This window comes from Chrysemys picta, chromosome 2 (genome assembly GCF_011386835.1).
Source record: "Chrysemys picta bellii isolate R12L10 chromosome 2, ASM1138683v2, whole genome shotgun sequence".
NCBI classification, from domain to species: domain Eukaryota; kingdom Metazoa; phylum Chordata; order Testudines; family Emydidae; genus Chrysemys; species Chrysemys picta.
This window is the reverse complement of record NC_088792.1, coordinates 117962548-117984696: the sequence shown is the minus strand read 5'-3', so window position 1 is coordinate 117984696 and position 22149 is coordinate 117962548. Positions and strand designations below refer to the sequence as shown.

At 41.7% G+C, this 22149-nt stretch overlaps 1 protein-coding gene across 16 annotated transcripts in view; it reads right to left on the bottom strand.

Annotated features, from left to right (window-relative positions):
- Positions 1 to 22149, bottom strand: part of RECK (reversion inducing cysteine rich protein with kazal motifs) — a 141368-nt gene that overhangs the window by 31815 nt on the left and 87404 nt on the right. For all 16 annotated transcript variants that reach the window (XM_005292626.5, XM_042841818.2, XM_042841814.2 and 13 more), the window contains 6 exons: positions 20641 to 20781; positions 14594 to 14782; positions 10944 to 11066; positions 10146 to 10317; positions 8315 to 8507; positions 4356 to 4566 (listed from right to left, as the gene is read on the bottom strand). In XM_005292626.5, coding sequence (XP_005292683.2) covers positions 4356 to 4566; positions 8315 to 8507; positions 10146 to 10317; positions 10944 to 11066; positions 14594 to 14782; positions 20641 to 20781 — 1029 coding nt within the window. The remainder of the gene's footprint in view (positions 1 to 4355; positions 4567 to 8314; positions 8508 to 10145; positions 10318 to 10943; positions 11067 to 14593; positions 14783 to 20640; positions 20782 to 22149) is intronic.

The window sequence follows — 22149 nt, the reverse complement described above, 5'->3', positions numbered from 1 at the left end:
TGCGACCAAAGAGGTCCAAGCATTTACTTTCCTTGTTGGCCGGGGTGGAGCAGGAACACTGTTTGGTCCTTTGGTTCGCTGCGTCTACTACCAACGAGTTTGGTGCTGGATGGGTAAAAAGGAATTCAGAGCCCTTAGAAGGGATGAAGTACTTGCGGTCCGTTTGTTTACAGGTAGGTAGGCTTGTAGCTGGAGTCTGCCAGATGGACTTAGGTTCTAAAAGGGCTACGTTGATTGGTAATGCAATCCTAGAGGAAGAAGAGGGCTGTAGGATGTCCGTTAACTCATGCTGTTGTTCAGGGACTTCCTCCAAGTTAATTCTCAAGTCACTGGCAAGTCTTTTAAAAAGGTCTTGGAATTTTGCATAGTCATCCGAGGGTGTTGGAGGAAGGGGAAGTAAGGCTTCTTAAGGCATTACCTCCGGCTCTACTGGAATAGGAGCAGGACTTGGTTGACCCTGCAAGTGTGACGATGCTACCTGGTGTCTTGTGCGTGTCATTGGCAGGTTCATCAGGTGGTGGTGCTAGACCGGTGTTGCACCTGGTTTAGGTGGCGTAGCACATGTGTTCTCAAGGGCCCAATATTGCCATGGTGGTGGGTAGGGCACAGGTGGTGCCATCCAGGGGTTCACCCCCCCCAGGGGGCGGGATCCTGAGAATAGGATGAGGTAATTTTTCTATGACCTCGGTTGACTGGGGTCTGGGGATGGGAGTCTTGATACGGTGAAAAATCCCCCTGTGGTCCAGCTTCCTCCTCACTGGAGGAAGGCTGTTCAGACCCTGACTCAGCCATTGGGGAGAAGCAAGCATTCAGCAGGGGTGACTGCAGGATAGGGGACACAAACAGATCTCTTGCCTGAGTAAATTGAAGTGCTGAGGCTCCTGTGTGAGGTGAAGGCTGGGTAGGAGGAAGCTGCAGTGAGGAAACATTCCTCTGCACTGGTGTTTTGAGTCTGGGCTCACTGCCGGTCAGCCCAGTGGGTGTCGGTGCCGGTGCTGGGAGAGCAATCTCAGCCTGCAGGGGGTCAGGCAGGTTGTGGGATGTCGGCACCGCAGCGGACGTGGTGCCGAACGGTGCCAGAAGAGAGGCAGGCAGCTGGAAGCCTGAAGCCTCGGCACCGGAGCTTCGCACCGCCGCCGCAGCCTCAGGCGGGTTTCGCGCGGTGCCGGAGGAGCTCGGCTGGTCAAATGTGCTCAAGCGGGGTAACACAGGCAGGGAAGCGGCAAATCTGCCCGGGGAAATCCTGTGTCGCAGGGTTTCCTTTGAAGCTGACAAAAGGTGCCTTTTTTTTTTTTTTTTTTTTTTTTTTTTTTTAAGATTTCTTGTGCTTCTTTGAGGCAGCGGGGCTGTGGTGGGCAGCAGAGCCGGAATCAGCGCCTGGGTCTGAAGCTGCGCCTAGGGATTTCTGGAGGAGGAGCAATTTCAGTCTAAGCTTCCTGTCCTTCCGTGCCCTAGAGCTAAGTTTGCTGCAGTGGGCACATCTTTGGGGAATGTGGGTCTCCCCCAAACATTTTATACACTGTGAGTGGCCATCTGACAAGGGGATAGCTTCCTTGCAGTTAGAGCAACGCTTAAAGCCTGTGGAGCCAGGCATGTCCGAAGCGGCTGCGGCTGACAGGAATTTTTTTTTTTTTTTAAAGAGATAGAAATGGTAACTAACTATAACTAACAACAAACTAACTAGAAGGGTAATTGTAATAAGAGGAAAGAATTTTCTAATGAGCCTGCTGAGCTCTGTCTCAGGCCGGAGACGGTAGAGAAGGAACTGAGGAGACCGGCCGCGCATGTGCACTATTAAGCTAGACTCAGAGCGGGGGGGCAGGCTCTTACGCATGCATGGCCGGTACGAGTACTACTACAAAAATCTCCGAGCAAAGGCACAGGGATGCACCAACACCTGGAGTGGAGCACCGACAGGGACATCTTAAGTATCACATGGCCTTGACAGCCACAGTAGAAAGGTCTGAATACTTTAATTGCACTAAATCTAATGGGATTCTGTGCACAGCTGTTTCCATTAGACTGGCCAGGCTATCGCTGAGAAGGGATGGCCTTTGGGCACCACAACAGACAAGTCTACATGAGCTTGAAGAAGAACTGAAGTTATGAGCATTGGCTCTATGCTTGTATTTGAAGTGTGATTTTCCACACCCCTGAGTGACATAGTTATACCAACGTAAGTTTCTAGTGTAGACTAAGCCTGAGCGTCTAATTTTAGGCACCTACTTTGGAAAACACTTGCCTTAATGATTATCTCTAAATTTTCAGCTTCCTCTTAGAATCTTGAAATATTAAGCCCTTATTGCAAACTTCTTGTTTACAGTATCATGGAACCCTTTCACCAATGTCCACTTGACTTCTTAGCAAATAAGTCAAATTCATATGTCTACATGTGCAATATTAAGAGCAGACAGATCATGTTCCAGATCAATGGAAGCATGAGAATGAAATGCATAAAGTTTTTGGATCCTGGACTCTTTGGCATTGTAAATTATCTTCCCATAAATTACTAGATGTAAAAGCAGCATGTCTATGAAAGCTTCCCCACTTCCTTGCCTTCCCCACAATATTTTCTAGTGTTGATAGCTGCTAATATGAAGCCTTTTTCTCTGCAGTACTACCCAGCGACACCTGGTGAAAACACCATTGAATGCAGGAGCATGTCACAATATCAAAACAGTGACAAGAGTGGACTGCAGAAGAAGCTGTTATTGGGATACAGAGATTTAATTTAAAAGGTATGTCTCTCAAAAGGGCCCCAAGGGTCAGGTACTGTTGTGTTTTGGATAAGAGGGTGACAAGTCTAGGATGGGACGGAAGATTCAGTCTTCAAACTGAGTCCAACACTAGTTGTTTAAAGACCCAAGGATAATGCAATAACTGGAATGATTTTAAGAAATAACATTCAATGAAAAAGTCCAGCAGACAGCAGGTTGATGTCACTCAAATTTAGTACACAAGTCAGACATTTTGTGGGAAGCCTCCAGATCTCACAAGAAACAGCGAATCTCTAAAGTGGTTTTAACATGGTGGCTGAAATTTTTACCTTGTGACTAGGCATTTTATCATTCCTCTGCTCTGCCTTTGAAATAAAGCCGTCTTATCCCAAAAATGTAGTTTTCTGCTGTTGCTATTTTAAATACAGTTTGGCACTGCTGTGTAGTATCCACATTACAGATTGTGGAAAACTGCTGTATTTTCAACAGCTAAATATTTATGTATACAAGTGAAGCACTAGTTCAATACAAAGCACATTCTGACTAAAATTGTACTCTAATGCAGAAGAGAACATAATTTTATATTTCATGATATGCATTTTTTGTGTGTCTAATTACAGCCATGCACATTCTGCAGTAAGCTGGATCGGTCTGGACTGTGAATTTTACCACAGCAGACTAGAAATTCAGTGGTAGCTTTCCCCATAAATAAAAATGGAGATTCTGAATCCATAAATTATGAAACTGAGCAATACAATCAGTACAGTGGCCCATGTGTTATTTATTTTGCTATTAAATTCTCCATGTGAGATATGAAAGTCTGTTAAGAGATCAAACATCAGCAGCGAACCGTTAAGAATGTTAACATCTGAACTGTCATCTTTTAGGTTTCAAAATCAGCCCTCCACTGGAATGAATGGGGAGTTCACACATCTTCCAGAAATAACTGCAGGTTGCCTGCAGATTTAAGAAGACATCACCATATGATACGATAACAAATTAGGGATACGTAAGACCAGTAGATTGCAGAGTCTAACACCTTTCACTGAAAAGCCCCCTACTATTTAACTCAGGGTCTATAAACTTGAGCTCTTCAGATGATTACAACTGCCAAAGGCTCATATTAAGAAAGAGGCAACCTTCAAAGAAGTAGGACTCAAACCATTTAGGGCATTACATGTCAACACCACCAGCTAACGTCTCACAGAAATCAAATGAAAACCAATGCAGACCATGGGCATAGCAAGCCTAGCAGCAGATTCTGCACAAGCAGAACATATCTTATGTCAGCTCAGTCTCAGCCAGCTAGCTCCTATTCAAACCCCACTCTTGGCTATACACTGGAAAAGTCACTCATCTGCACCATGTGTGTCCAGTGAAATGGAGACTGCTCTGAAGGCACATCTCAATATTAATGAAATCCTCTTTGCACAAAGGTCTATCAGAAAGCTTATGTACCACGTAAGTCCTAATTAAGTCCTCAGAATAAGTCTTGTAATGGTCACACACACACACACACACACACACACAGAATAGAATATATTTTTCAAATAAATCATTTTGGTCCACACCAACTTGCTTATACGAGTAGACTTCAGACACTCATATACCTTGATTAAGCATTAGCAACAAACATACCTGGTGCAACAACTGGTTTGCATCCAGTTGCAGAAAGATGAGGACATTTAACAGAGGTGCATTCTGTTTGTAAACTATAGTCTGAGACAACTCCTACAGCTTGACAATGTCCATAGTAGTCCACAGCCACACGGTCAGAATAGGCAGCACACACATTATTGTAGGTTTCACCATTATGTCCACATACTGGTTCCACTGATTTGCAGAAGGGCTGAAAAAGAGTTTGTAAAAAAGTGCAAAAAACTTGGTTTATTTACGTTGGAGACAAGACTTCAGGATGACCTTATAGTAGTTTTAAAGTTGATAGGGATACACTGCTCATGCTAGCAAAGTGTGTCAAAAGTCAGTAATGGAAATCTAGAGTAAATAGCCCATGCAATTTTATGAAATGTATAATAAACAAAAGGAGTAAGTTACAAGAGAAGACAACAGAAGAATATAAATACTGTAGGTTTAAGAGGCACCTAAGGGTAGGTCTATACTTACCTCTGGGTCCGGCGGTACGCAATCGATCTTCTGGGATCGATTTATCGCGTCTTGTCTAGACACGATAAATCGATCCCAGAAGTGCTCGCCGTCGATGCCAGTACTCCTGCTCCGCGAGAGGAGTATGTGGAGTCGACGGGGGAGCCTGCCTGCCGCGTCTGGACCCGCAGTAAGTTCGAACTAAGGTACTTCGACTTCAGCTACGTTATTCATGTAGCTGAAGTTGCGTATCTTAGTTCGAAGTGGGGGGTTAGTGTGGACCAGGCCTAAGATTTACTTCTGTTAAGGGACAGGAAATGAGGGTGCTGTTAAAAATCAGGTATTGGGAAACAAGCACTAAAACAACAAAAAAGGGGTAAGTGTAGCAAATTCTGAATATGTTTTTCACGTTCTTAAAATTACTTTATAAAATAAAGGGTTTAGAAAGATATAACCTCATGTTGATAGTTTTATTTCAAAGGAGTAAAATTTATTACTGTTATTACAGATTTCAGCCCAACATATGTATATTTGTTTGGTGCTTGGTTTTATTGTTGATTCTTTTTGTTTGTTTTTTGTTTTGTTTTTTATGTCCCTATCATGCCTTCTAGGTATATGTACAACCAACCATAAAAATTAATACTTTTTTTCCAACTGAACTAGTGCCAATTAACAATAACTCCCCAAAAGAAAACCAACAAACAAACCAACACACTCAGGAAAAGTGTACTCGAAAAGCCAACAAATTCAAATTGTTGGACCAAGGGGAGAAGTGAATTGAGTTCAAAGTCCCCTCCAGAGTACTCCCAGATAAGCTGTCACCCCACGCTATCCTCAGAGTCCTCTCAAGTGGAAAAAAAAGAGAGACAAGCCCAACTCCATCTTCCCTTGCTAGGGACTACAGCCCTGACAATAATACCTCTGCCAGCAGCATCAAAGGTAGCTGACATCATCATGGACATTTGATCTTTGTGCACCATGTAAAGAATTGTATAATGAACTGTGTTAGAAAAATAGACGTATATTTAATAGTGTTCTAAGAAAATGTAAAAGGGAACTTTGCTGCTTTCTGACTGTCTTCTTGACATAGCTATTAAAACTCTGCTGAAACAACTTCTAAGGTAGTAAAAATAAAAGCTGGTTTGTGTCTTATCTACAGTGAATTCTTGGTCTGTGTAGATAACAAGACAAAGCAAGCCACACAAATGTCTGATTTACTAGACAGGTGCAGATCTCCCTAGTAAGATAAACTGAGAGGATGGTACTGAGTGGACAGAACTAGCCAACCAGCAACTCCAAGGCCACTGTCAGGGACAGTGGGTCATGAACCCTGTTACATGAGGCTCTCTGGTGCTAGCAGGTTCCAACCTGCCACTCAGGGACCAGCTAACTGTTGTCAGAATAGGAGCTGAACTCAGACAGAGGACCCCAATCTTAGGAGCTGTTTGGCAGAATGCTGAGGGTCCTAATTGGTTCACAGCTCCTATTTATACACAGCGTAGAAACAGGAAGTTGCCCATGCAACTGGGATCCACCTTGCTCTGGACTGTGTCTCTTGTGCTTCCTCCTTGGCCTCCTGCTCCCCTCGCTACCCTTCCTGGTACCCTGACCTGGTCATCGATCCGTAGCTCTGCTCTCAAGTTTGTCTCCTGCTTCTGATCTCCTGGTAACTGACTCGGACAGTCGACTCTCAGTTTGCCCTCTGGCCTGTCTCAAACTCTGATCTCCTGGTATTTGACCTGGCCTGACTCCCAACTCCTGCTCTGACCACTAGGTCAGACCATCCATATCCCAGTCATGACAGCCACAAGAAGCAGATAAATAAGAATAAGACAACTGTAGTATGAAATAATGGAATACATGAAAGCAATGAAGAGACAGCTGGGTTGAGTGAGTGAGGAGGATAGCAAAGGCGAACATATATATACACAATATATTGCTTTTTTTAAAATGTATCAGTTAAAAGGATCTGTGGTTAGTCTGTATGAAAATATACTTAGAGAAAATATATTTCATTCAAACAGCTCTGTTCTATCTAGCAAACACCATATTTAGTTAGCTATCCAAGATACTGTAACTAATCACTGTAGTTTTCCTTTAATAAGAAAAATATATGGCAAAACCTGGTGCTAACATGATCAGAACATATACATAAATAAGCATACCTAAAACTTTTGATTTGTTCCCAGAGCCCAGGAGTGAGCACAGCTATGAAACTTTGAATTGACAAAAAGAACTGGCCATAATATACAGTGCTTATTTTACACGTGGCTTGGCAATCAAAATTTTGCCCACTCAATCCTACTTTTATTTTACTTCAAGGTGGATAAAAATCCATGATTTAAAATAACAAAACAAAAATATCCAATTTAAATTTTTAAAAAATCCTTTAAAAAAATTAAATTAAATACATTAAAAAAAAAACCAATTTCAAATTAAATTTGAAATTGACAACATATGTTAAGGCCAAACTTATTATAATCTATTAATATCATTTAAATTAAATGCAAAAATAATGTTAGGTAGTAAATATTTTCTGCCAAGTTTTAAAATAAGGCATATCACTGAACTGTTGGAAGTCATTGTCTAAGCACCAGCTTTTGACAGCAGTAGCCTCTTTGGCAGGTGCAGAGAAAATAGTTCAGTTCAATGACTGGATCATTCAAAGTTAAGAAACCAGTTGGCAGTTGAAAGAGCAGGAAAGATTGCTTTGCTCTTCCAATCTATGAATCAAAATAGGTGTGAGGATGAGATCTACTAGATCTAAAATCTTGATATGGTGACCAAAACCAATCAGTTCAATTCACCAACTAGAGCTAATAAATAATAAATCAGTTAAAAAAAAAAAAAAACACGTTTGCATTTAGAACTAACTTTTCTTATTTTCCAGCATATTTAACGTGGTTTATTTTTTTGTAAATTAAAATATTTTGTGCATTTTAATTAGTTTTAAATTTCTAGCCAGAACTTGAAAAAAAATAAAAAATTATCTTGTAAATAAGAAATGCATTATTCACCATTTTCTAAAACAATAAAAAAGTAAAAATTAAGAATTTGAATACATTTAATTTAAGCTAAATAAATGTGTATAGATGTGTATCTTTCTGGTTAGCAAAAAGAGCACCAAATTTAGTGTAAAGTCTATATTTAGCTGCAAATTAATAAATTTTAATCATTACCAATGAGAATCACCATTTCTTTAAGAAAATAACTAAAAAGTACAAATGCAAAACACCATTAAAATTGATTAGTTAAGTCAAGGTTTCCTGATTGCTTATTTAAATCATGATTAAATTGCTTTGATTTCCACCGTTTTTTATATATATTTTATTTTATTGAGTGCCCCAACTCAGATACTATGTTTTTGAAAGCATTACTTTAATGAGAATTTTTTGTGAACCAGAAATAAATTCTGGTTGGACATGGCAAATGAAAATGGAACATTAAAGAATGCTGTTGAATAGCTGGTAAATATTGCAAAAACTATTTCATACCTGGCATGGACCCCTGTATGATACATTTTTTCCTTTTTGGTACAAAGTACACAAGTTATTATATTCCATATTATCTGTGTCACAAACAGGATCCCGTAACTGGTCACAACTGAATTGTCTTGGCACACATTCATGCTGGCTACATCCAAACTTCTCAAAACTCGTTAAGCAAACCTGCTGCTTTGGTATGCACCTGCATAAATTAATAACATTTTCACATTATGTAGGTTTATTAACTCAAAATATTCAGGGGAACATTAACTTTTGGCATATTTTCACAGGCTTTAGAGCTAGGTATGGCTAAGTAGAGTGGTAGAAAACTTGTGTAACAAAATATTTCAGGTAATCTAGTTTCAGGGTTCACTACAAACCTAGTACTGCATAAAATTTTGTCGAGGTATATGAACCTGAGATGAGATTCAAAATACAAATCCTCCTCTCCGCAAGTGTTCTGTCCTGGGTTTGGGGAAAACCTTGCTAGAACTATCAGTTTCTAAGTTTCACTTTGCAAATATAGGTTCAAGCAAAAGTCAGAGTATGAACCCATCTGAACCAATACCAAAACAACGAACAAAAGCAAAAAGTTAACTGAATTTTTATGAACAGAAACAGCTATGTTGCACAATTCTAGCTGAACACTGCCCTGAGATAGTATACAATTACCATTAAAAACAAAGGACCAAATTCCATTAATTGATTATGTTCAACCTAGGATTGAAAAAAAAAAATAAACTGAAAAATGTAATACCTAATATAACTTCTCTTCTGACAGTGACATCTCCCCTAATCTGTCACTGAAGGGAAATACAGAGAAGCAGAGAACAGAAATAGAGAGGGAAAGGATGCTAAGATAAATTAACACAAATACTTTTTTTAATACAAAGTAAGTGCTTTATATGGAAAATTTATCTGGGAATCACTGTTTGCAGCACCTTCTTACCAAGATATCCTTCTGCTAAGGGTAGAAACTCCAGCCTGTAGTGTGATGAATGTACTGATGGAAAGCCAAATGGCTGTTCTACAAATCTCCTCTATCTGCTCATAATACTGCCAATCATTTTGTAGAGCGTGCCTTAATTGTCGCTGAGGCCTATTACCCTGTGTTCTATAGATTTTGCTGATAGACTGAAAATAGAGAGACACTAATATTGGGAGCCGTGCATTTTATGTATTACTTATCTTTAGTTTTCTCATCAGTGGTATTGTGCCACATTTTTGTTTATGTTCTTTTAAAGATTATCTGACTGTCTGTTAAAATGAAACAGCAGGGACTGGACAGAGGTTATTGAGAGATTTCACAAATTAGCAATACAACAACACTTAGTACTTATATAATGCCTTTCACCAGAGAAGTTATAATTGCTTTACAACAGTGTGTATTGTTTCTATTTTACAGATTAAAAAAAAGGCACAGATCACTCCTGACTCAGTTCCTTTCTTTAGCCATTGGACTGAAAAGACATCAGATGTATAAAGGTTACAAGGAGGTAAAAAGCCCCATATCTTATTTCCAATACCATAAACCATCCAGTCCACCCATTATCACATTTATATAATAATTCTGTTTTATTTCTAAAAGTAGAATCTGCAACATGCATTTTAAAGAAAATGTTAACATTTCAGAAATAATCAACTGAACAAAATGCAGACACTTATTGCAGTCTGTGAGTATTGCAAAATTAGAAATTAGGTATCTCACAAATTCCCACTTGTTTACTTGATTTGTAAAATATTGCTATAATTACAATATATAGTATCATTGCCAGGGAAGGAAGTATAAACTGATTTATCAATTAAAAATGCCAAATATATTTACATATTTAATCTTTACCTCTGATTTTTGGTACAAGGGTTAGGGTTACAAGGATCCTTGGAGATACATGATCCAAATTCAAACTGATTGTCCTGGAGCCCAACACATCGTGCTATGCATGCACTTGGATATGTGCGTCCATTTTGCCCACACACTGGGACAAACTGATCAGCACAGTTACATGGTAGACCTGAAAAAATATACAGATCAGTAATTTGGCTTGTATAGTTTCATTGGCAAAAAATGTACAAAATATTAGGGTATGTGTGACCAGCAGGTGAAGCAAATAACTGAGCTAGCTGTATTGGGACAAGTCATATGTAATCTTGGACAAGTCATTTGACCTTCTTTGGCCTCAACTCAGTGCAAAAATCTTAAGAGTATGTCTACACTTAAAACACTACAGCTGAGGTTACACCGCTGTAGCGCTTCAATGTGGACACTACCTATGCCAGTGGGAGGGTTTCTGCCATTGGCATAGGTAGCCCACTCCCCCGAGAGGCAATAGCTAGGTTGATGGAAGAATTCTTCTGTCAGCCTAGAACTGTCTACACTGGAGGTCACATTGGTATAGCTATATCTGTCAGGGGTGTGAAATCCACACCCCTGAGAGATGTAGCTATACCAATATAAGCTTCTAGGGTAGACCAGGCTTTAGTTTAAAAACAAACAAACAAAAAACAGAACCACAGTGACTTGCCACTGAAATTTTGAAATTTTCTGGACAAACTGCAAGAAGAGTTCTAAGTCAGCCTTTTACTTTACTGTTAGGACTCAAATGAACATGTAAAGTTTCTGGATTTTGGAAAACGGTACCTGTAAACATACGACGTTCCTCTGCTGAGTTATGCTCATTAAGACACTGACGAGTGGAACATATCAAGTTTCCAGCGAAACAAGAACAGACATTACAATCTATGTTAAAGGATGTTCCATGGCCTTAAAATAAGAGAGAGAAGTATTTTATGTGTATAATTACAAATGAGTACAGACATTCCCCCCACCAAGAGACACTGATCTAAAAGACTTACTTTATATAGTTAAAGCTGCAGACAGAATTTCATTATAAACTATTCCCCATTTTTCTCATGTTCATGAAACTTTCAGAAATGGGTTTGTTTGTTTGTTTGAGCTGAAATTTCTATTCTTGGTCAGAGTTCAGAATGTTTTTGCATTTAACTTGAGGAAAATCCACTCACTCGTGTTTTTGACTAATGGGAAAGTGGGGAAAAATACTCAGGCAGTTCCTTTTAAAAACAAAAAAAATTACAAATAAAATGCTAAAACCTATGTAAAACTGTAATGTTAAGGTTGCAAAAATAAAATACTCAGGAAATGAAAATGCTAAAGCTCTCCAGATTGGTGTAAAAATGTTTATAACACCTTGTGGCTTGTGATCTTCTTTTTTTAATATTTGACTTTCTTAAAGATACGTTTAAAGATACTTTTCTGTTGAATTGCACTTAGGTAAACTCCAGGCAAGTTTGCTAACTTTTGTATTATAGATTTTTTTTTCCTGAATAGTATTAAAATTTCTGTTTAAAGTGCGAAGTAATAGACCACCACATCCTGAGATAGATCCTTATTTATGAGCCTGCACCCTTTGCACTGCTCACTTCCCTCCCCGGTGTGCCCTTTTTATGAGCCGAGAACATTATCTCAGTCTAACCCATAGTCAATAATTTGCAAATGTTATTTATGGTCTTAAACTAGCTCCCAGTGCATATCTGTCCAAGTTAAAAAAAACAACACATCACAATCTGGCATTATTAGCTGCAGGCAGCTGTGTCTACTCCATAGCAGTACGGAACAATGAGTGTTTACACTCACTACTGAGACATACTGGCAAAACAGTATAGAGGAACTTAGGGCCAGATCCTTTGAAGGGATATACATAAACAAAGGCCTATCCTCAGAATTTTCAGGACTGAGCCCTTAATATTGCAGCTGCCAAGACCCAATTTGGTTTCAGCAAGGTGATCAGTGTTTTACTTTCATAGTCACTTAGGGTATATCTACGCTGCAATTAAAAATTTGTGGCTGACCTATGCCACCTGACTCAGGCTCGTGAGGCTTGGGTTAAGGGGCTGTGTAACTGTAGTGTAGACCTTTGGGCTTGGGGTAGAGCCCGGGCTCTAGGACCCTGTGAAGTAAGTAAGGAAAGAAAGCAAGAAAACAGCCCCACCGCCTGAGCTCTGTGAGCCCAAGTCAGCTACCATGGGCCAGTTGCAGGTGTCCAACTGCAGTGTAGACATTCCATAAAATTCAACAAACTAATCACCCCTTAATCTAGAGGGCAATCCTTCACAACAAATAAGCCAAAATTAATAAATGCCATTTCTGTAATGAAATACAGATAAATGTAACAGTATGAAAGCAGACTAGATTAAGAAGTGATTAGTTTGTTGAATCTAAGTGATTGTGAAACAACTTATTTATTTAAATTTGCAACATTAACATTGCATTAATATAGATTTTTTCACATAATATGGTAAAAGGTTATCTGAAGATCAATTCCTACATTGGACCTGATCTTGCAAACATTTATTACAGACCATAATGGTTACTACTATGAGTAACCCATTGTAAACGCCAAATAAAAAGACCTGAAAAAAATGAATGTTAGAATAAGCAATTCCTGCCTTTATGAAAGCAAAATAAATATTCCGTCGTCATCATTCCATGAGAAACTATGACAAATGCTTTACAAATAGGTTTTTTTTAACCCTAACTTGAGCCATAGCATTATTTGATTTAGCTAAGTTCTAATGAAGTTTCTAAACCAAACACAAAGAGAGGCACTTGTAAACTATGGATAAACAATGGGTAAACTTAATATATGCATCTTAACTGTAAACAATGAAATCCATGGAACTATTTAGAGTATACTAGTAGAGTACTGAAAGAAAAACGTCCATAAAAGCAGTCATATAGGGTTACCATATTTGAACACTGAAAAAAAAAAAAAAAAAAAAAACAGACATTCCACAGGGGCTGGCCCCGCCCCAACTCCACCCCTTCCCCACCCCCATTCCAACCCCTTCCCAAAAGTGCCCGCCCCAACTCCGCCCCCTCCCTGCCCCATTGGACCCCTGCCCCAAATCCCTGCCCCAGCCCCGCCTCTTCCCCTGAGCACACCACATTCCCCTTCCTCCCCCCTCCCTCCCAGCCACGCGAAACAGCTGCCTCCTCCCCAGGCTCCAACTTTCCCGGCTCCCGCCGCTCTCCAGCCCATGTGCCCCTGGCCGGGCACTACCCCCGCGCACCAGCAGCCAGAGACAGGGGGACGGGAAGTTGCTTCGGGCCACGGGCCTGCCACCGAGCTGGGCATCCCAGCCCCAACGCGCTCCCAACTGCGAGGCTGCATCCCAGCCACAGGCTCCCTCTCTGGCCAGGCTGGAGCAGAGAAGTGCTGCGTGCGTGGCCCAGACCTCACCCCCGGGCTCAGGGGGGTCTCGCCTCGCTCTCAGCTGGACCTGGTAAGGCTGCGGCAGCTCAGGCCGGGCGGCTGCGGGAGGCGCTGCAGCGCGGGCCCTTCCGGGTAGATGGGGGGGAGCTCACGCGCCCAGGAGCCACCGCCGTGCGCTGAGAAACTTTCCCCTGCGCCAGGACCCTCCCCCCAGGCAGCGGCTCTGCAGGAGGTTGGGAGGGGGAGGAAGCCCCGGCTGCACGGACCGCTGGCGGGGGAGGGGAGAGGGCTCCTTGCATGGCTGGGGTGGAGGGAGGAGACCGAGGCTCTGCCAGAGCCATGGGGGATGCTTGGAGGAGGGAGAAGCGGCCGCGAGTCCCCCCCCCACCCACAGCTGGCTGCAGAGACGCCACCGCTCCTAGCCATGGGGCGCGGGGTTGCAGCAGCACGGGGAGGGGAGAGGATTGCAATCCACAGGCTGCAGCGAGCTGACACCCCAAGAGGAGAGAGGGGATGGCGATTAACAACTGAAAATGAGGACATATGGTAACCCTAAGTTACACTTTTAGGTAACAATTAAATAATCAATATTTATGTCTTGCTATTGTGTGTAGTTTTTGTTCTCTCTTTTTAAGAAACATTTATGTACTTCATGTTGTGCAGAGAATATTTTTCTCTATAGAAATCTCATGAAACCACCAAATGCAGAATGTTGCTCAAACACATGATACTGTATCACTGCAGGAGTAGGGACTGGGGAATAAGCTCTCTCTGCACAGCATTCCCCCACCAGCTCTGTGGAGTAAGCCTGTCCAAGTCAAGACCGCCAGAGGCAGCATTCACTTATGCTCTTTTCCATTCGGAGGAGTTCCAAGGAGGGACAGCCATTGGCACCATCGCTCCTTAAATAACTCACACTGTCAGGGAACTTGAAAAGGCCAGAGAACATGAACCAGTGCTGAGAGGACAGGACTTCAAGCAGATGGCCTTGGCGTTCACCGCCCTCCCAGAAAATACACTCTTAGTTTGCAGAAACTGAGTCTAATCCTGTACTTACTTTTCCTTTGTCCTCCAACAATACATGACTTTTGGAGGTCAACACAATGCATCTCCATACAGTTTTCTAACAGTCCACTCTGTCCACAGGTACAAATTTTGAAGCAACCAACATCTCCTGCAGATGATGGAACCTGAATAAGTGTACCTTGGCGGACAATAAAATCTGAAGCTTCTCCCAACTTGCAACCTATGCACATAAAAGAAACATCAGCTCATTAAAAATTAATTACGTTTCAGAAATGTTTAGGGATAACAAATACTCTGTATGAAGAAATTCTGATGGTGGAAAAATCACTTCTGAGGATTTGTGGAAAAAATATATACATCTTCAAATTTCTGCAAAAATGGAAAGCAGTTTTTGGAGGCAGAGGAGTGTCATTTTGCATCCAAAAGTGGTTCTCTTTGTGAATAATAACATTGGTACAATCCATAATATTGCTCTTGGGAAAGGATTTCACCATTTTCAGGATCAATGGTAACTGGCAGAAATGTGAAGAATTTGCCCAAGATAAAATTCCTAAATACATGCAGAAATACTACTTTTTGCATGCAAATGCAAAAAGAAAATGTGTAGTTTCACATCACGCTAATCAGCTCTCCTAGTTTCCCCATCATTCTGCATCAGAATACATGGACATGACAAATGCCACACACTTAAGATACACCAGCTCCTAACTTGTACTAAAATCTGGCAACTAAGCTCTGTTGTTTCTCTTTCCTGACCTCCTTTCCTCTTCCTTGCTTCTATTCTTGTGTGCATTTTGAAGACACTCATTAACACATTATGAAAATATGTTAACAAAATAAAAAGGAATAAAAAAGTTAAGAGAAAGAAAGAAAGAAGAAGAGGAAGAGATAGAAAAACAGCAGTGAGATGGAGAAAGGAAAAGGAAGAGGAGGATTAAAAGCCAGGAGGTGCAAGGGATAGTGAAAGGAACAGGAAAGAGATTACTTACCTCTACAGTAGTTAAGAGTTCTTCAAGATATTTTGTCATTGTGGGTGCTCGATGCTAGGTGTATGGCATGCATGTGCACCTTTGATTGGAAATTTTTCATCAGTAGTGAGTGTCCGCACCTGTATCCTACACATTCTCATGCTCCAGAACGAGGTTATATAGGGAAAGTTGGACCTGCCGCAACTCCAGCTCCTTCTCAACTCCGAAGTTCAAGGCAAGAATTCCGAAACAGAGGGGAAAGGAGGGAAGGTAGTGGGGCTCCCAGAGGGACAAAACACCTTGAACTTCAGTTACTGCAGAGGTAAGTAACCTCTCCTTCTCCAGGCTATTGTCCCTAGAGATGCTCTACATTAAGTGACTCCAGAGCAGTACCTTAATTACAGTGGTGGGTGTTGAGGAGATGAGTTAAGAACAGTTCACAGAATGGCCTCAACAAAAGCTGCATCAGGTCTGAAAGTGTGACGATAGCATAGTGCTGCAAAAATGTGTGCACTAATGATCAGGTGGCAGCTTTGCAAAGGTCTGCAATGGGTATGTTCTTAGGCAGAGCTACAGAGGTGGACTGAGCTCTGATGGAATGGACTGTCACCCTAGGTGAAAGGTGCACCCCACAAGCTTTGCAACATGTTAGGCTGCACCCTGAGACCTATTCAGATAGACTTTGTGAGGAAAGAGGAGTTCCTTTTATTCTCTCAGCAATGGAGATAGAGGGTCTGAGAAAGGATCTGAAAGGTTATTCCTGTGGCAATAAAAAGTGAGGGCTCTTCTGAAAGCTAGAGTATGTAGACTGGCCTCTTCCCTTGAAGCATGAGGTTTGGGATAGAAAACCAGTAGCTGGATGTCCTGATTGACATGAGAGTCCAACAAGAATTTAAGCAGGAAATAAGGATGAGGACAAATAGTCACCTTGTCTCGACACAGTGTAGAGGTGGATCAGCCATAAGGACTCCCAGTCCACTTATTCTTCTGGCCAAAGTAATGGCTACAAGGAAGGCTGTTTTAAGAGACAAGTACAGAAGAAAACAACTGCACATGGGCTCAAAGGGTTTTTTTTATTCCCTCAAAGCATTAAGGACTAAATTAAGGTTGAGTGGGCTGTATTACAGAAGGAAAGAGGTTGGTCAAACCCTTCAGGAATCTTTTAGTAAGGTAAGGTGAGTAAAAACTGAAACCCACTCAACTGGTTGGTGAAAGGCTGTAATAGGAGCCAGGTGGACCTTGGTCGACCTGAAAGATAATCCCTGGGTTTTTAATTCAGCAGGTAGTCCAGTACGATAGAGAGAGAAGACTCAGACAAAGACAACGACCACTGTGCACACAAAATGCTTTCACTTCTGGAGGTATGTTTTCCTTAGGACATGCTTCTTACTGTTTAGCAGCACAGACTGCACCTCAGGAGAATTATCCTGTTCTAGACCAGAGAGCAATCAAGAAGCCATGCCCAAAGGTGTAGCAATGAAGTTGGTGTGGGTTACACAGCCTGATTTCTGGGTCAGGCAGTCTGTCACCAAAGGGAGGAGAAGAGGTGGTCTCAGCACTAGCCAAATCAGGTGCGACAACCATACCTGTCTTTGCTTTCTCCCTGTCTCTGCTTGTTTAGGACTTTGAGAAGCAAAGACATTGGAGGGTAGGCATATAGCAGCACACGTAGCGTGGCAGTCAGGAGAACGTCTTCCAGAGAGTTGTGACTAAGCCTGACCCACGAGCAAAATTATGGCATTTTGTGTTGAATGGTGTCACAAAAAGATCTACCTCTGGGGAGCCTGATGTGAGGCAGATCTTCCAAAAAGATAGTGATTGTTCAGTTCCTATTCGTGATCCTGAAGGAAATGCCTGCTCAGATAGTCTGCCATGGTGTTCTGCAGACCTAGTAGGTATGCTGAAGAGATTGATTTGGTGGATTAGACACCAATTCAAGAGCTTTATTGCTTCTGCAATTAAGGACAGGGATTTTCCTCCTCCTTGGTTGATGTAAGACAACAGGGCAATGGTGTACGTCATAATACTTACAAAGTGGTCCTTGATCTTGGATGAGAAATAACAGCATATGTAATGGACTGCCTATAGCTCAAGGATGTTGGTATGGAGCAACGATTCCTGGGGGATCCACGCGCCTTGTGCTATTAAGACCTGAAGGTGAGCTCCCAAACCCAGCATAGATGTGTCTGAGGTGATGGTCCTTATGGGAGGTAGACATGAAAAAGATGTCCCAATGCAGACCCTGCAGGGGTCCTTCCAGCAACTGAGAGAGTCCTTGACTCTCTAGAGAATGGACACCTTTGGACAGGCTGTGTCTGTTGCATGTATAAACAGTTTGAGCCAGACTTGGAGGCATCTGGAGTGAGGCATAACAAACGTGCAGGCTGCCATATGGCCAAGGAGCTGTAAGCAAGACCTCGCTGTGGTCTGAGGGCTCTGTTATAGAGTAGATGAGATGGAGTGTGGAAAATATCCGGTAGGGAATGCTGGGCCTCCTGAACCTTCTCAAGGGGAATTTGTAGTGTCTCAGCCACGCTCTTCATCAGATCCCAAAAAATTTTAAAGTCATCAGTACAGGATGATGGAGGGGATAGGATTGCTTCATCTGGGGACGCCAATCATTTATTGGAAGGAGGCTCCACTGGCTCCTGATCCTCTGAAAAAAGTCTCCCTGAGAAGGTGGAGCTTGCTGTGGAAGGGGTACTCTGGGCCTGAAGGCTCCTCTTGGCGGGCCTTTTTACATCAAGGCTCCCTGTAAAACTGGTCAGGGAAGGGGCCCATGTGGTAGAATGCCAATGTGGTGAGGCATATGGAAAGGGTGTGGGACCCTAGGAATGTTCCTGCCAACATTGGCAGGGAGGATGATGACTAATTCCCAGAGTATCCTTGTCAGGGTAGATAACAAGGGACAGAGGCTGTAAGGGAAAGGTAGTCAAATCCTGGAGAGAGATGTTTGACTCTGAAGACGTATCATCCCACGTCCAATAGAGGAGCTAGAGTAGTTGGTACTGGCAGATGAGTCGGTGGTAGAATAGGTGCGGGCATCCAAGTCCAAAGCTGGCAAACCTGTGCCCAGGGAAAAATAAGGAATACTAAAAAAATAAGATACAGAGAGCGAGAAAATAAGCTAGTGGACACTGCAAAGCTCTGTGTCTAAATACAGGTGGTTGAAAAGGAACTGAGTGGCAGTAAGTCTGACCTTCCCTATATATCCTTGTTCTGGAGCACATGGAAGTGAAAGATGCAAGCATGGACCTACAGACCTGTTGAACAAATCTTCGATGGAAGGTGTATGGGCATCTACATGGTGTCCCCCTAGGGACAGTAACTCAAAGAACTAAAATTGGGGGGTTGTTTGTTTTAAGATAGATAAGAGTAACTGATTAATTACTAAACTAAACCCATGGATTGTCAATTAATTAAAAAATTATTAAAAACACAAGGAAGATGTTAGAGTCACAGTTCAACCTTCTGAGGACTTTCTGAAACAGAGTTTCTGTCTCCATTAGCAATTGAATCACTCTCTTGTAACAGTCAGGCCAGTGCAATTCAGTGCAATGAAATCCATCTTTTTCAGCCTCAGGGCCAAACGTGCTATTTCATAAAGGTCATGGGGACACAATCAATACTTTTAACTAGTTCTCTAGGCTTAGGTAGAGCCACTCGAGCACCTATCCATTCTCTCTCTCCAGGGCTCCCACAGCTCAGCAGGGATGTAGGTATTGGAACAGCTGGCCAGCAAGCTACCCTTCCTTCCTTTGTGATATAGCAGATGGCCAGTGAGGGAAACTGCTGAGCAGCTGCAGGAGTAAAGTAACAGCAGCTGTTCAGAGCACTCCCAGCTCTCATCAGAGATGCTCCTGAGGCTGAGAGGGAAATAGTGGAATGTAGCTGGGGAGGTGATAACCTCTGCTTATTCTCAGTAGCAACGGAGCTGATTCAAAACCTTCAATTAAATCAGTCTCTCTCTCTCTCTCTCTCTCTCTCTCTCACTCACTCAAGGGGACATATTTTCAATTCACAATCAAATAAAAATATTCTTCCTAACACAACTGCCCTCAAGGGAAAAAATGTAGGGGTACAAGTGGCCTCCAGGCCACAGGTTGAATCCTGATTCTTTAAAGGGAACTGGAAGAAATGGTGGTAATATCTGTCCATAAGATTGATGATGTTCAGCCACCATTGGTGACTGGGGTAATGACTTGGGAATCTGGTTAGAGAATCAGGTAGCAGCAGTCAAAAAGGCATTTTACCATATATGGATACGGCAGTATCTTTTAAATGAGGATCTTGCTACCATCATCCATGTCTCTGCCACTTCCAAGTTAAACTATTGCAATGTACCCTGTATGTGAGTCTACATCTCAAATTCATGATTTGGAATTTGGACTTGGTGCAAAAGGCAGCTCAGGTGGCATTCTATAGATGACACCTGACACTGCTCTAGGACCTGCACTGTTTACCTGCGAGTTTCTGGAAAGACTTTAAGGTGCTATTTTTGACCGATTAAGCTTTCTGTGGCCTAGGACCAACCTACTTGAGATACCACCTTTCACAGACATTTGCCATAAGGACCTCCAGAGCTCTTAGAATGTTCTCAAGACCTCGTCTGAAACAGCCGATATCTGAGGACTTTCGGGACTCACTGCAGGGTCCATTTGTTTCACCTGGCTGGGAGGTAGTATTTGATTGTATGCTGCTGCTTGCGGAAGGGGTGAGTTGATTCGTATTGCATTATGTTTTTGTAATTTTAAATAATTGGCATGATGCTCAGAGGCTACATAAAGGCACTTTTATTTATTCTAAATTGAAATAAAATAAAATAAAAAAAACCTTTCAGATCGCCTACCAGACAGAAAATTCCTTAAACATGTGTCTTTTGAGGGAAGGGAGAAAAATGAAAAAGGGAAATGAGAAATTCTTGGGGAGATCTAAAAAAAGGTTGAAAAGACAACCCCCCCTTTGTGGGGAAAAATGGTAACCGTGACAATCTTAAAACAGTTTTTCCTTTTTTGGAATATTACCAGCACATTTTAAAATATTTACCAAAATTTCTACAATTCATGTTTAACTAACAGCTAAAGTGTAAATAGCAGTCCAAACCTCTTACCTTGAACACAAAAGTAGGGAAGACAGGGTTCTCCAGACTGACATCCTTTTCTATTTACTTCACACAACTGATTGGCAGCACAAGGATTTGGATTACATGGATGTGTAACCTCCTCCACAATGTTACCTAAAGAACTCGGGCCTGAAATTGTAATTACAGATCAGCTGCAGTGATTTAAATAATAACGAGGTCCATGATAATTTTTCTAATAAAGCATGGCATTTCCTATTTTGAACATTGAATTTTATTCTGCCACATACAATTTCTTGAAATCTTTCGTTTTCCACTGTTGAGAATGCTTATGTAGAAGCTTTACATGAGAGGTTACTTGTAATGGGTTAACATATTAAGCCCTTCACTCCTGAAAACCCTGGCCCAAATTCTACTCATAAGTAACCATGTGTTTGATCAATCTTGTTCCCCAAATAAGTTTTGTCTACAACACAGAACACAAATTGGGACTGATTGGCAATCTCTAATCAAGAGAAACCCCATGACAGCAACAGCAGGGTTGTTAAAGGACAGCCTGAAGATGAATTGGAAACATACATAGTTTCTTGAAGACAATTTGGTGTCACTGGTGAACTGTTAAGATTCAACTCAGTTTCCCTCGACTCTGTAGTAATGACTTCCTTGCATAAAGAGAAAAAGGAAAGTGAGGGGAAAGGAGAGACAATGACATGGGAAAGGTAACTCAAATACAGAAACATGATGAGAAGAGGATGTTGTGAAGGATGCTGGGATAGATATTGCATTCACATATTGTATTTTATGTTTAAAGCACAAAAACCCCAAACAACAACAACAACAAAAACCCATTGTAACTAAGATAGGCCAGACAGTACAAGCCATAAAGTACTCACAGCCCTTTTTATCAAGATAGGGGGTGGGTGGGGGTGAAAAAGACTTTCGCCTACCAGGGCCTCTTGTACAATTTCTGGTATATTTAGTAAGCATGTAAATCCATGAATAGTTTTATGTATGTTTTCTCTCTGTCCTTTTACCCCAATAAATATACTCTGCTGAGAATGAGCTGTGTGATAACTTGAAATGGCTGGCACTCACTGGCTATAGCCCTCAGAAAGAAAGCACAGCAGAAGTACTGGCTGTTCAGCAGACTGGCTTGCTGGGGATATCAAAGTATATGGCAGAGGGCTGCGCAGCCTCAAATCTCTGCTCAGATGGTAGTGGAATAACTGAAGGCCTGAGACCTGAATGAGCATTTCTACAGTGGACAAAGGAGGGAGAAATGCAGATGCAGTTACCCTGAAACTGTGACAGATGTCTTTTGTTGTGTAAGGAAATGGGGGATCATGTTTGATTGTCTTCTTGTTTCTCAATACTTTGGGGTGTGAAGGGGTTCTTTCTGATACATAGGCTAGTTAACCTTATCAAAAAGACATTATTATTTTGAAGAATATTAATATTAAGATTCAATGGGCCAGATTTTCAGCTAATATAAATCAATGTACATCCATTGAAGTTACAGAAGTGTACGAGAAGTGAAGT